Below are 15,694 nucleotides of genomic sequence, written 5' to 3'. Positions count from 1 at the left end.
CCAGAGTAATGCCTATACTAATGCCGATCTAATCTCCAAGTAGAACAAGTCAAATAATTAGCTTAAAGACCAGGAGTCAACGTTGTACATTTATAGTGGGAATTTCTATACGCCAACCTGTCACTAAGAGGAAACTTCGTGACAAGAAGTGCTTGTGGATCGTTTCATGCATGATGTCCGTATGTAAGTACTTGGACGAGCTTCTCCTATCATTTACATCAAAGAGATAAATTCTTCAAACGAAATTTCCTCACAATACCACTCCAGTCTTCCGAGGAACATATTCTTAGGCAAACGTGAAGTCTAAGTCCTTGCTTCTCTTATTTTCTTTATATCTCACTGTTTCCTAGTCTTCCTAGTCTTCCTGTCGATCAGATTTGGTGTGTGGGTTCCGTTCGCACATGTAAAGCTTTAGGAAGTTGGAAGACCTGGCTCCTAGGACATGGATTCCTTGTCTATGTAACGCAATGCATTGGCAAAAAGGATGACGCATGGCTAGTTTTGTCATGCAAATGATGTCACCCAAAATTCTACTATGACATCAAAGAAAGTTTTGCAATCTTGTCCCAGCTCATGCAATCAGGTCCTCGCGTGTAGGCCTGACTCCTGACTCTTTATCCGCCTTACTGCTGTCTTGTTTAACATTCTTGGATGTGTATGTGTCCACAGAGTCTTTTGGACATCTCTATGCAAACTCATTAGTTAGCATTTAGCATGTTAGATTATTGTGAATGTTTCAAAAGAAAGATGCAACAATAGTGTTTGTTCATGAACCTGGCAAAATTTTGTGATGGTTATACGATATTTTTACTTTGTTTTCATTTACATCCCAATTTTTACCAGAATTTGAGATTGTTAGAATTCATTGATTGATTGTTTATGCCAAACTTTGTCGGCCTTAACAAACTTCAACAATGATTGTGCCAAATATAGTCGGTCTCCATAAAGGTTGATTGTGCCAAATTTAGTCGGCTTTGCCAAACTTCATCTTGATTGATTGTGCCAAATTTAGTTGGCCTTACCCAATTTCGTCAGCCTCTTAGTCTATATAAAGGTTGCTCCTGTACATTGTAACAAACAAACAGAAATACAATTCTCTTTTCTCTTATTCTTCAATTTCAACAGAGATATTATGCTCACTATTTTGTATATCACATTATTTATGGACCTCTTTTATAGAAAAAGAAATAAACATATCAAAAGGAATTATTTTCGCTTTAGTATATATTTGTACATATAGAAATTTTTACGTGAACTTTCAGATTTCTTGTTGGCTATGCTCACCAAAGTTCAATGCAATTCGCAATGCTCATGCATGCAAATTGACTTCTTAATCGTAATTGGCATGTTATGTTCGTGTCTCTGCACAAAGAAGATGCACTCAAAAAATCATAGTCCTCTTGAACTCGTGCATAGAAATTTTCATGTAAACTCAAATTTGCTTCTCTCTACATCTCAAAAGTTCAGAGAACTTTTCACGCATAGGTGCTGAACTCAATTACAATTTCTTACGCTCGAATCTGAAAATTTTTCTTGATGGAAAAAAGGGAGGCAAGGCTACCCTCACGTATCTTAAAAATAGCAAAAATAATTGGATCCCATGAACCAATGAAATGTTTCCATCATTCTATCATCTGATACGTACTCACAACAAGCCCCTGGAATAGGAAAGGAAAAGTCTATCTAAATATTACGCCAGATGAGAGAATTCAACATCTCAACAAACCACACAATTTCCCTGAGGCTTCTCATTATTACTCTTTGGCCCGTCGTCAGCGTTTCCTCTTCCAATAAGCTCTTCGTCATGGCTCTCGACATCATCACACCAGCGTCAGTTGGTATTCCGTTTTTCAGCTAAGCCCTTCAGCTTTCTATTTATTAAGCCAACGTCCAGAGAACACCACGCAGCCACACCCCAAGAAAACCTTACGACCACTTCTAAACTTCTGCTGCGTACACCACCTACCTCCTCCATGGATTCCATTGCTTCCTTCCTCAATGCTCCGCGCCCTGCCGCTTCCCTTCGCAAGAGATGGCGCATCGCCTGTGTCGTCATCCTCTCCTGCCGGGCAATGCGATCTCTCCCTCGGAGGGCTCTCGTCGGAGTTCTCCGAAGCCCGTCCTTCACTGCACTCAACATCCAATCCTTCCATGATGAAGATGGAAGCAGCGAGGAGACGCCATTCTCTCACGTTGACATGGAGAGCTTGATGAATCTAATGAAGAAGAAGAGCCTCGAGGATCTCCGACTTCTCGGGGGCGTCGGCGGTCTTGCTGCCATGCTGGCTTCTGATGCTGACACTGGAATTCGGGGCAGCCATGACGATCTCCAACTCAGGCGCAAAACGTTCGGATCGAACACGTACATCAAGCCGATCCCGAAAGGGTTCCTTCTGTTCATCCTCGATGCGATCAACGATGCTTTTCTTCTCATTCTTGCTGGCTGTGCTGTGCTCTCTCTTGTCTTCGGTATCAAAATACATGGCATCAAGGGTGGATGGTACGACGGCATGAGTATATTTCTTGCCATATTTTTAGTTGTCGCCGTGTCGGCCTTCAGCAACTTCAGACAAGACCGGAGGTTCCGCAAGCTCTCAGCTGAATCATACGTCCTCAAGGCTACTGTCGTTAGAGGTGGCCGTCGTCAAGATGTGTCCATCTTCGATGTTGTAGTCGGGGACGTCGTCTTCCTCAAAATCGGCGATCAAGTCCCTGCCGACGGGCTGTTCCTGGATGGCTATTCGTTGCGAGTTGACGAATCGAGCATGACAGGGGAGAGCAACCATGTAGAAATCGATGGTGATCGAAACCCCTTCCTCACCTCTGGAGTCAAGGTGGTCGATGGCTATGCTCGCATTCTCATCACCTCTGTGGGCATGAACACTACCTGGGGTGAAATGATGGGCTCAATCAGTCGCGACACCGATGAGCGAACGCCGTTGCAAGAAAGACTCCAGAAGCTAACATCGAAAATCGGGAAGATCGGCATGACGATTGCCTGCATCGTTCTTGCTGTGCTCTCCATCCGTTACTTCACCGGGAGCACCAAGGATGAGAACGGGCAGCGAGAGTTCAACAGAAGAACGGCGACATTTGACAATGTGATGAATGATATGGTCGATAATATATCCGCTGCAGTTACCATCATAGTTGTGGCAATCCCAGAAGGTTTGCCGCTGGCGGTGACGCTCACTCTAGCTTACTCCATGAAAAGGATGATGGAGGATCAGGCTATGGTCCGAAATCTCTCGGCTTGCGAGACCATGGGCTCGACCACCACCATTTGCACCGACAAGACTGGCACCTTGACATTAAATCGCATGAAGGTTGTCAAGTTTTGGGTGGGAGAACAAGAAGTTGTAAACGGTGTCAGGTTTGTGGCAAGAAGCGTCGTTGAGTTGCTTCACCAAGGAGCGGCCTTCAACACGGCAGGGTCTGTCTACAAGTCAAACTCGGCGTCAGAGCCAGAGTTTACTGGTAGCCCAACCGAGAAGGCCATTCTTTCCTGGGCAGTGATGGAGCTGGGATTAGAATTTCATGAACTGAAGCAGAGCTGCACCATCCTCTGTGTTGAGGCTTTCAATTCAGAGAAGAAGCGCAGTGGAGTTCTTGTTAGGAAGGAAGATGAAGAGACGACTGCTATATCACATTGGAAAGGAGCAGCCGAGATGATTCTGGCTAGGTGTTCCAATTATTATGAGAGTGACGGTACAGTCGTAGCAATTGATGCAGAGAAAAGATCAAAGCTTGAACAAATTATAGATGGTATGGCAGCATGTAGTCTTAGATGCATTGCTTTCGCCTGCAAACAAGTGATGAGAGAAGATAACGAGATTTCCGCGGAAAATAATATCTACAAACTTGAAGAAAATGAATTAACATTATTAGGATTAGTCGGTCTGAAGGATCCATGCCGTCCGATGGTGAGATCAGCAGTCAAAGCTTGCAAATTAGCCGGTGTAGATGTTAAAATGATAACTGGCGACAATATCTTCACAGCAAAAGCCATTGCTTCTGAATGTGGAATACTTACACCTTACGATGCTGATATAGATGGAACAGTAGTAGAAGGAAAAGAATTTCGAGATTATTCGATGGAGGAAAGGTTGGAAAAGGTCGATAGGATTCGTGTGATGGCGAGGTCCTCTCCTTTCGATAAACTCTTGATGGTGCAGTGCTTGAAACAAAAGGGTCATGTTGTTGCGGTCACCGGCGATGGCACGAATGATGCCCCTGCCCTGAAGGAAGCTGATGTTGGATTAGCCATGGGGATCCAAGGGACTGCCGTCGCAAAGGAGAGCTCGGACATTGTCATCCTGGATGATAACTTCCATTCAATTGTGACAGTGCTGAGATGGGGAAGGAGTGTTTATAATAACATTCAGAAGTTCATCCAATTCCAGCTTACAGTGAACATCGCCGCGCTTGCGATCAATTGTATTGCGGCGATTTCCTCTGGCAAGGTTCCATTAACAACTGTGCAGCTTCTGTGGGTGAACTTAATTATGGACACGTTGGGAGCGTTGGCATTGGCCACCGAAAGACCAACGCCGGAGTTGATGAAGAAACCTCCTGTAGGTCGGATTGAGCCACTTATAACAAGGGTTATGTGGAGGAATCTCATTGCCCAAGCTCTGTTTCAGATCATTGTTCTGTTGGTGCTACAGCTGAAGGGAGGATCATTTTTTGGAGGCAATGAGAGGGTCAAGAACACAGTGATCTTTAATACTTTCGTTCTTTGCCAAATATTTAACGAGTTCAATGCAAGAAATCTGGAGAAGAAGAATGTGTTTGAGGGTATTCACAAGAATTGGCTCTTCTTAGGGATAGTGGCATTTACTCTGATCCTCCAGGTGGTGATGGTGGAGGTTTTAAATAGATTTGCAAGCACAACAAGGTTAAATTGGGGCCAGTGGAACCTCTGTTCTGGAATCGCAATGCTCTCATGGCCGATTGGTTGGGTTGCCAAATGCATACCTGTTTCCAATTAGAAGTTTGCTGCCTTCTTGATTGTTAGGACTCTCTCTCTCTCTCTCAAAGGTCTTCTCGTGCTTGTTTTTAATTTTTAAGATAGACATATTAAGGTCATCTCGGTTTGAATATGTATGTATCAATAATTTGTGAAACTTATTCCAAATTTGATGGATTTGCTGTGCAGTTGTAGTTTTTGTTATTGTTGTTGTTGCAAGTGAAGATGAATTTGTGTCATGTTCGAGAGAAAAAGGTGAGTTCTTATTAATAACTAAGAGGAAACAAAAGAAAACTAGAGTTTGTAGGAAGGTAACTGCTTAGCTTGTGTGCAAGGAAGATGAAATAAAAGGGTATGTGGAAACATAGCTAACAAATTACCAGATTGTTTCTAATTTGGAATAGATGAGTGAGTTGAAGAAAGACCATGATTGAAAGAAAAAAAAAGTGATGGAGAAAAAAGAAAAGAGAAATAAAAAGCTAGGAGTTGCAAATGGATCGGCCGAGTCAAGGTCAGGCATGATTTAAACTAGAGTTGGTGGATAATATGTTATGATTTTGATGGAGGATTGACCTAGTTGGAAATGAGTTGGATGATCTCGGATACTTTGTTGGCAACCAGGAAGCAAAAGCTTGCTAAGGACTCCCCACTGGAGAGACAAACCTCCATGTCCCTAGATAGAGACCAGATGATTGTAAATAGTTTGAAACTTAGGCTAGGGCATTCATCTGTCGCAGAGAAAGGATACTAAAATTCTTCGATAATCTCGGATATTGTTTGTGACATAAGAGGTCAAGGTCATCTTGGATAAACAATTGAAATGAGAATCCAAAAAGTAGTAGTAATCCATCGCTGCAAGTTTCTTGGAAATGAATTTGGGACCTTTCTGGTCCATGAAGCGTGTAACCCTTTTCCTTTTAAAATAACCTACACACGGTACTCAAGAATAAGTTTAGATTCTTAAAATGGATGATGGTTTCCCCATCAGTTACATTGAAGCAGGTGGAAATGAAAAAAGAAAAAAACAAGTTCAAACAAGGGGGTTGGTTATATGAAGATAAAGGCAGCTTTTTTCATTGACTTGACCCAACCTAGCAAAGTTGCAACCCCTTCTGGTCAAAATGATGGACAGGCCGTCAACATCCAAATTGCAACCGTGGTCTTTGTGGATTAGTCTTCTGAACTCAAAAAATTTGTTTAGGTAGACTTGGGCTGACTCAAGCTGACTCGGTCCATCCTGTATAATTTCCACTTGGGACGATCTAAGTTGGCTCGGATGTCGATTTGGAATTTTCAGTCTGATCTCGCATCATGTTCGAGTCGAAGGCTCGGGCAGCTCAACCCATTTCAAATTCACAACATAGACTGAGTTCGGTCCAAATTTAAGTGTTAGCATGCAAGATTTGAATTAAGCCCATACTCCATGCTGAACGGGTCGAGGAGCACTGGGCTGTGGCCCATTAACCTTTTATGCTGTAGCAGGCCCACTGCACTCTGCCAACCTTGACCCACCCTTGACCTGACTCACACACAGGTCATCTTTAGGGAGAGAATTTGTAACTTATTAAAGCTGGCCAAAGTGTTGCACTTGACCTCCATGGCACTCATGCATGATTTCCCGGTCACTTCTAACCATGAAATTGAGCTTAGGAATGTGCTGTTGTGGCCTATAGCAATCTTATGAGACTAATTTTAACATCTTTCTTATCATTTATTATACTAATAAGTCCAGCATCTGCTGTGCATATGGGTTGGATGCTGACAATGGATGTCACTATGATTGCAACTTTTTCAATAACACTGGTTACAGTGGACCTTGTTATTATTAAAACCTTGGAGAAAGGAGACAAATATAACAATGTTATTTTTCTGTTTTGATCAATCATTTTTCATTATAATATTATTATAATGATAATAATTATAATTATAACTACTATTTTATTAATTAATAATTTCAAAATGCATAGATTGGGATAAATAATGATGGATATAATTGTCAATAAAGATTTCAAAAGATCAAATATAAAGAAAAACATTGTTATTTAAATCTTCGGGGAAAGAAATGATTGAAATAAACTAGAAGAAGCAAGAGAGACAGAAAGAGAGGGGGAAATTTTTATAAGAAAAATAAGGGATTAGGTGGCTATAGGAAGAAAGCATTGTCATCCATTCTCAAAGTATCCAAGTTTAAAATTTTTCCACCATATTTCTCTTAAAAAGACATGTCAGCGCTTAAAGCAAGCTTATTCACTTAAATGGAAGAGAGATATTTCATGTTAGATTCCATTTGTCTAATTTTTTGAATGGACTATCCTTAATCCCTCGCTCATGAATGTTTGCAAAAAAATACGATCAAGAAGTTAGATATATAATATGCTTGCACCTCTTTTTAATGATAAGGGAGGATCGAAGCCACCCGAATTTTATTGCAAATCAGAAAAATAATTACAAAGTAGACACATTTAGATGCTTAGGAAAGGGCAATACATATGAATAGAAGGAAGATCAGAGAAACACAAGAGAGGAGATATGGTAGAGAAAATAGAGTATTCCTTTTCATCCAACATGCCCAACAGATAGTTGCAAATAACAGTGGAGCAGATTTCTGGAAGGACCTCCTTCTCCAACCAAGATATAATGATGCAGGTGCATGGACGCCATACAATTTATGTCATTTTTCAGGGCATTAAATGGCCGAATTTGAAAAAGTTATTAAAATGAAAGTTGTAGGTCTCTTTTTCTTCTTTCCAACAAGCTCAAGAACATTAAAATCAGAGTTATGGTTGGAAGTTATAGGTATTTTAAGAGGCAGGTGTATTTTGACTTTTCAAATTCTTTAAGAGAATTTGGTTTTAGCTTTGATGTCTTTTATTGTGTGAGTTACCTATATCAAAGTGACTCTTGACCTTTTATTTTCTTTTGTCTTTTCATGTTACCCATGACTTGCATGAATTGTAATGAGGAGGCATTCAGGTTTTGAATGAAAGTTATCTTCCTTCTTGCAAAGAAATTATTCTTGTATTTTCTCCCACTTCCATTGGATTGCAAATCAATCCAAGCCGTATCATATAAGTTCTCAAAGGAAGTTTGAGGATGAATAACATCTAATTTCAGACAAAGTTTCATGATATGGAGAAAAAAGGGGCAGTTGGAGAAAATATGTTCTCCAAACTTAGCAGCAGGAACACATCCTCCCAACTTTTTCCTGATTTTGCTACTAATATCTTCTCAGGAGAAAACATGCGGAACACATCCTCTCATCTACATGGTTTCTCCTAGACATCATAAACTAGTAGTTGAACTATTTAAAAAAAAAAATCTCTACCCATCTTTCATCAATATTCCTAACCCATTGAATTCTATCTGAAATTAATTTAAAAAAAACAAAAGAGAAAAATGCCTTTTCTCCATCCTTGTGTTTTACTTCGCTTATTCCTACTTCTTTATTTTTTGTTAATTTATTTTTTCCTAAACATGCATTACAGATGTAATGTGTTTGATTACTAGTTTTATATAAAAGGTAGACTACAGACAGATTAATGAGATTTGCGGCTCAATTCAGTTAGGTAAAATTTAAAGTGTGGGGATTCCAAAACAAGATCCACCTTGAGTATGATTTATTATTTCGTAAGATAGATTAAATAAGATTAATCAGATTTGAGATCAGATCCAGTTAGGTGTAATGTGAAGATGTGCATTTCAAAACACAGTTTAAGGGAGATATAGATCCATTACTTGCAAGCTACCTATAAATCAAAACCCATTTATTTTGGAGACCTTTAACCTGTATATCAAGTAATCTAACTATTACGTACATATTATATTATTTTAAATTGCTTGTTTGTAGTAACTTGATATAGCCAAACAAATCTTCTGAAATAAATATTTTTTAGTTTATAGGTAGTAGATCACGTTCAAAAGTTTGGATTTTCTCGTAGCAACCCATCTTAAAATATCACCTATTCATATCTGTCACCAACATAAATGCATATATAGCCAGGTTATTTTTTTTTTTTTCAAACCAGAAGTACCATGAAGGTGTTCCTTCTTTTATTTCTTTTGGCGAAGGTGTTTCTATTCTTCCTATATATATATTTTTCATGAGCGAGAGAAGACGACCCGTTTGTCATCTCCTTGAGGTCACGAGGATAAGGTACAGAGTTCTGTCCCGTTTATCATCTCCTTTAGATGTTGGACGTCGTTGCGCGGTTACTATCAACCAACCAAACCCAGACCTACCGTCCTTTAATAAAGAGTGTCGATAACCATGCGTCCTCTCACAATCAATCTCATCCCTGTCGAGAGTGTTTCCTTCCACTCACTAGAAACGTACTTCACCAACTTAATAATGGGATACACCAGATGCGAGAAGTCAAGTGATTAGAAAGCTTCAGTGGTTAAGCCAATAAGGATGGCAGCCTTTCTTTTGGATGTAGGAATGAAGGATGGTGGGTGTGTATGTATGTATGTATGTATGTATTTAAGTATGCACGCATGTATGTATATGTATATGTAATATGCACATAAGATTTGACATGCAACTAACAACTTAATTATTTGGACAAGCATGCAAGTAGAAGCAATATATATGTTTGTTTTGTGCAGGATCAGGGAGAACTATTATCTTGCGGGGATGATAAGAGTTAATCTACAGATATCATATGTTTAGTCATTCATTTTTATATGCATAAAAAAGAGCAGCAAGCCCTGAGAAAATTATAGAACTTAGACACATTGTTTTGCAGCAGCTTTTGGTCATTTATTGTGTATTTGGAAGATTTAAATATTATATTCGTTCAAATTCTTAGCTCATCCAACAGTTTAAGAGAGAAAGGATTGTTAACGCCGAGTGTGGAATTTTCTATGCAACTTAGCATGCAGAAAAGTATTCCACATTAATTTCTTCTTTGAAATTGGTATTTTCATGATTCATATTTAGCAATATTTTCCGTTTAAAAACAATTGGACTTGTGCAAGGCTTGTTCTATGTTTATTTTTACGTGTACGAAGACCAACCATTACGGTGTTGTAGATTAGTTGAAACAACGTTTCACACTACAGCCAGGGAAAAATGGACAAGTAATCTTAGTAAACCTGGAAAATTTAATTCACTCAGTAAGTGATTATACAAATGCCTAAACCTGAATGAATCAAAGCATTGCTCTCTCTCTCTCTCTCTCTCTCTCTCTCTCTCTCTCTCTCTCTCTCTCTCGCTCTCTCGCTCTCTCGGAAGCAATCACATAGCACTGTCCTTATGTACACATACACAGGCTGCACAATCTTGATGTGAAAGGAAAAACCATAGACCTAAGCAACTTAAGAGAACTCATATAAATTTACTAATTTCAACTTAGTCATGGCAGAGGATCTTAAACTATCATAATTCATGGAAAGAAACGATTGAGATGCCAAAAATTACCATTCCAAGTTATTTTTGTTGGTCAGAGTGAAACTAGCCAATATTTAAATTTTTCTTCTGATTTCTTGAAGAGGTCTAAGGCTTCTGCTACATATAGCTTATTTATCACAATGGTTGCCCAGTCCCATTTTCGAGAAAAACTTAGGTGATAGCTTAACCCAAAGCCTGCATGGATTTATTTCTATTCATTCTAGTGCACGAATGGTTCTGAATTGCTAATTGAGACAAAACCGACAAGGTGATGATTTTAGACCACCTCCTGCAGCTTGTTCCATTAAGCATTAGCAACACATGCAGATTAGAGAGTTTTAACCTTTTTGTCCAGTGCATTATCGCATATTATGAAATCCTCATATCATATTCAAATAATGGTGCCTCAAAAAAAAAAAAAACAAAAATGCAAATAATAGTGACAGAAAACAACTACTTAGGTCATGGAGAAATTCTTATCTGGGTCCAGAATTATATGATAATTACGTTAGCTCAATTAGCTTTCTTGGTCTCCCAATTTTCCTTTTTTTCCTTTTCGCTTCTGTTTGAGATGAATTTTAGCAACTGAATTACTTTGGGAGCATTTCACTTAATGTAAAGAAAATTTAATTATGAAGTCTATTAGCAGTTCCCCTATCCATATAATTCATCCCCTCTAACTATTTCATCCTTATCTTTCTTAATGAAGGTTTCTCCTATCTGCTTAATGTAAATCTACTTCATCTTCAATCTTTAACAAATATCTTAAATTTTAATTATGTTCAATTTATTCCACTTTTACTTTCTTTTCTTTTCTTATTCTTTATTATTATTATTATTATTCTCTTTTGGTGTGTGTATTTGGGGGTCCCCCAGGGGATGGGGGTTGATAAATTTCTCTTACCTAACTTATTTTGATCAATCCGCTATGTAATCTGCTGCTTCTTTTTTTTCTTCTTCTTTATGAATGTCTAAAATGTCATTATCACCATATCTGTTCATCCATTAATGATTCGAAGAGGACCGTGAAATATTTGATGTCACCATCAATATTTAGCTATAAAGCAGCTCATTGCATAGGAACTGGATAACTTCCACTCAATCATTCCCTTGATTCCCTTAAGAAAAATAAACTTACTCATTTTAATTTTGTTTTTATCCTGAACCATCTCATAATTCGATAATTATCATGAATCATGCTGCTGCATAACTATATGCTTGTTTCTCTATAGATACATAAGATAATAATTTGTAACATCATCATGAATGAGTTAAGCAGATGAACCATTTGGCAAGAAATGTTCATATCAGGCCAACTGGTGTCATGCTTGTTCGTGTTACATCAGTGTGCATGTCAATGTCTAGACTAGTTCAAATAAAGTTGTGGTCAGTCAGGGCTAGCTTGGGTCCCAAAGAATGCCTACAATAACTTGACTCTAGCTATGGTTCCTATTCTAATAGAACCATCGGTAGACTATAGAGAATGGCTCGGTCATTTAGAGTTAGAAGTAATCTTTGAAATTGTTATAGTTTTGACAAATCTCAACATTCTTCCCTCCTAATCAACACCTAAGTAAATGTGAAATTTTGGGAACGTACCTACTTTTTTATATGCCCTCTTTAAAGCCTGTTTTGTTGTCAGCTTCAATCCTTCTTTTGAATCAACAGCATGATGCACCCAGTTACATTCCATAAATAATTGAAAGTCTCCAATCATTGAACATATGTGGGATGATATCTTACCATCGAATTCTCTTTGCTGCCAAGCATGAACTAACAGACAAGACTCGGGTATTGTTATATATTTTAACGATACAGATGTATGACATAATTCAGTTTTTAAAAGAATCCCCAGAGGATAGCATGAGACACATTTTCCATATCTTCCAACTAAAAAGGAGTGCTCTAAGTCACTATCAAATTTTTTAAACCCATACACTCTCACAACCATGCATTCAGTAAGATAATATATATGATGAGGAACGTTTCATACTATGAAAGGCAATGTGTTCGGAGATCAGCTATATTGTAATGTAACAGAGATAACATGTGGCGAACTGGTGCTCTTCATGTGCTGCACATTAGCTAATGATAAGATAATTCTGCATGTGGAACACTAATGAATCACTGAAATCATCTAGGTTCGATGTCTGTAATGATAACAAGAGAGAGAGAGAAAAAAAAGGGAAATTTTTCTTAATACCTTGTGGATGATCTTATTATTTGTTGGGTTCACAACACAAGATCTTGTGAGCTTATAATTAACTAAATAGGAACTACTCGTAGTAGTTGAAGAGTATTTTGTAAATTCATCCACATTATCTTATTCTGTCCCACAGACATGTTCAGTTTATTGTAGCATAAGTTATGGTGCTCTTGCTGATGCTATACAGAACTTAGCCTTGCATAAAGGTTTTCTATGACATGGGGCAAATGCAAAGCATGTTGAGTTAATAAGACTTTGCTGAGTCCTGTGAGTGGTCTTCTATGAAAATGTTAATAGAAATTTTTTAATTTAAGTTATTAGATTAGGTCTCCAAAAATTTTTTTGGACTAGACAGTTAGGTACCATAGATATTAAGACATCAAAGTTCGAACGAGTCTAATAAAAAGAATAGAAAAAAAAATACCCCTTTCAATAGGCTTTATATGTAATAACCCAGAATCTAACCCAAAATAGTTGGCTAAAAGGTATTATTTGAGTTTCTTAGTCCTGTATAAATACATAAGATCTTCTCGGCGAATAACCAATGTAGGATTAAACACATGCCCACACGAGTCCTTACATACTCCCCTCATTCAAGCCCTGACCTTCTGCTCAGGCTAAAGGTTCAAATCCATTCAAATTTAATCACAAGCACCACGATAGGCCCATGGTCAGCCTCCATTAACCCATGCTGCAGTGTCTCCTAGTTCACATAGGCTATGAGCCTAGTTCGCTCTAATACCATTCGTAACAACTCAGGATCACACCTAAATTGGCTAGCCGGAAGGTATTATTTGGATTTTTTAGTCCTATATAAATATCCAAAATCTTCTCCAAAAGAGATTCCTTACTAGAATTAGAAGAACTCCCTCCCTCTCCCCACTCTTCTCGTGTCTGCCTTCCAACTCTCCAATTTTGAACAAGGCCTTTAGTGAAACAAGTGCCATGGGGTCTAACTTTTGGAGTTATACAAAGATAGGCATGCCACTTTGATGCTAAGCTCAAGCAAGGCGGCAAGGATTCTGGACTTCATGAGAACAAGACTCGAACTGCATGGAGACAAACACTAGATGAAGCAGGACAGTTTCCATGTGTCTTCCACCCGTGAGTTGGACATTAAGGGCCATGTAGGTACTAGGAACCAAATCATAAAAGATATTTGTGATTCTCTCCCCTGAGGCTTCCAAGAAACTTACAAGGCGACAAAGTACCACCAGAAGCAAGAGAGAGAAGGGTGGAAACAGGGTGGTGAGAGATGCCAACAGACCAACATGGATGAGGAGCATCGGAGTGAGGGAAGGCTCTTCTTGAAGAGGAAGAGAGCTACTTCCGATATACATATTAATTAAGGGAGAGGGAGAGGGGGAGGGGAGGGCGAGAGCTAGCAATTAGAGAGAGATGCTGGAAAGGAATTTCTTTGTAAGGCCTCAAAAAGATTACAGAGAGAAAGTACCAAACAACAAGCCAAAGGGAAAACAACAAACTTTGGTGCAATCTCTATCTTCTTCTTTCACTTACCTAACCTTGGAAGGACATAACAAGAAAAGAAAAAAAGCAGACATTTTCTCCGAGGCTTACTGCGTTAAATGTTCACGCCAGCACTTCACAAAGTCAAAGATCTTTTCTCTCGTACAAGTAGATGTAACTTTCAGTAGCCTCATATATACCTTCTATGTAATATTTCGGCTTTTTTAAAGCCTTGATATAGAATGTAAGGAAACCAAAAGAATCAAATTTCAGATCCAGGTTACATGTATGACAGACATAGATGAGCTACAGATGTTCTAAGCCATATTTTCCTAGATTGACGCGAGGAATATTGTAGAAAAACGCACGCATGCATGCGAAGATATAGAAAATAGGTTACAGATGCATCCGTGCTGTCCCATCCATACATGAATACAGAGAGAGAGGTTGAGAGTAAAAATGTGAGAAGAGGACAAAATCCATGAAATAGATAAAACCATTATGTACATGCAACTGCCACTAATTTTTCTTTCTCAATATATGTAAATTCAAGGTTGAAAGCCCTTAGGAAACGGTTATTAGAGAAAGTATTATCCAAGTTAAGAGAGCAATAATCTATAAAGATGGAAAGCAAAAGAAAGTTCAAGAGAATGGAATTCGATAGCAATTCACAGGGAAGGATGCAAGGTTCAGCCTCCAAGGTCAAGATCTCAAAAGTACCAACCATGTGTGAGAGACCAAAGCCGTATCCCCTCCACTTTAAAACCTAAGAAGTACCTCTTCTGTCTTCTCTTCTTTCCCACATCTTCTCTCAATTGCCGATCAGCCCTCATGTCTTCAGAGAGAAAGAGAGAGAGAGAGAGATTAGCATCAGTACCAGCATCGCAAACCAAAAAGTGTAAGAATTATGGGCATATTGAAGATAAAACTGCTCAGTAAAAGACTAACCATTTTGCGCTCTCTCTGTAGATCTCAATTTCTAGGGGTTCCTCGAGAAGTCCGAGCAGGGATTTAGGGTATGAAAGGACTTGGGGGTTTAGGGTTTTTTGGTGCTCCGATCAGCAGATGAAACTGCAACATGATCTGATGTGCATATTCATCCAAGATTTGGAAGAAAGGAAAGAAGAGATCAGATCATGCTGGCAGCTTCAGCTGCTCGTGGTGCACCACATGCATGATATATACCATCAAAGCTGTGGCCGCGAGAGGAGGGAATAGGCAAGGAGAGAGATGAGAGAGGAAAGAAGAGAAGAAACTGCAACTGGCCTCAAAAGGATGCTATGGTGGGCAGGAGGGGTGGGGAAAGGAGATATATAGAGGGAGAAAGGGATGGGGGGTGGGGGACTGATCTCTTTTACTTGGTCTCTGGTATTTGTTCTCATGCCGAGGCTGAAAGGAGACTAAAAACAACTAAATATTGTGGTCCCAGCCTCCCAAGAGCGAAAGAAAATATTGAATATTGTCATGCCCAGGCCACCACCATGCAGTTAGGGTTTCTAAATATACTGCATGCCTTTAATTGCTTTTCGAGGGGCCCTTTCTTGTACCTCCACGCTCCGTTCAACTAAACTAGATGCCATGGGAAAGGAGCTCCATGCCATATGGCATAAGTGGATTGGCACTATTTGTAGGACCGGTTTGGTGCATGGTGGGGCTGTAGTGT

General features: G+C 39.1%; 1 protein-coding gene and 1 long non-coding RNA gene across 2 annotated transcripts; one reads left to right on the top strand and one right to left on the bottom strand.

Annotated features, from left to right (window-relative positions):
* Window positions 1-1,058: 1,058 nt before the first annotated feature.
* On the top strand, window positions 1,059-5,146 carry LOC103704588 (calcium-transporting ATPase 12, plasma membrane-type-like). The gene has a single exon (XM_026803572.2). It carries the CDS (start codon window positions 1,974-1,976, stop codon window positions 4,989-4,991), a length of 3,018 nt encoding a protein of 1,005 aa, XP_026659373.2. The 5' UTR covers window positions 1,059-1,973; the 3' UTR covers window positions 4,992-5,146.
* Window positions 5,147-14,548: 9,402 nt separating this feature from the next.
* LOC103704511 lies at window positions 14,549-15,364 on the bottom strand. Its single transcript, XR_603627.4, has 2 exons — window positions 14,980-15,364; window positions 14,549-14,866 (listed from the first exon to the last, which is right to left on the bottom strand). It is a non-coding gene; the product is annotated as an uncharacterized LOC103704511 (long non-coding RNA).
* Window positions 15,365-15,694: the final 330 nt, after the last annotated feature.

Source organism: Phoenix dactylifera, unplaced genomic scaffold (assembly GCF_009389715.1).
Source record: "Phoenix dactylifera cultivar Barhee BC4 unplaced genomic scaffold, palm_55x_up_171113_PBpolish2nd_filt_p 000007F, whole genome shotgun sequence".
Classification (NCBI taxonomy): domain Eukaryota; kingdom Viridiplantae; phylum Streptophyta; class Magnoliopsida; order Arecales; family Arecaceae; genus Phoenix; species Phoenix dactylifera.
This window is presented reverse-complemented; position numbering and strand designations above follow the sequence as displayed.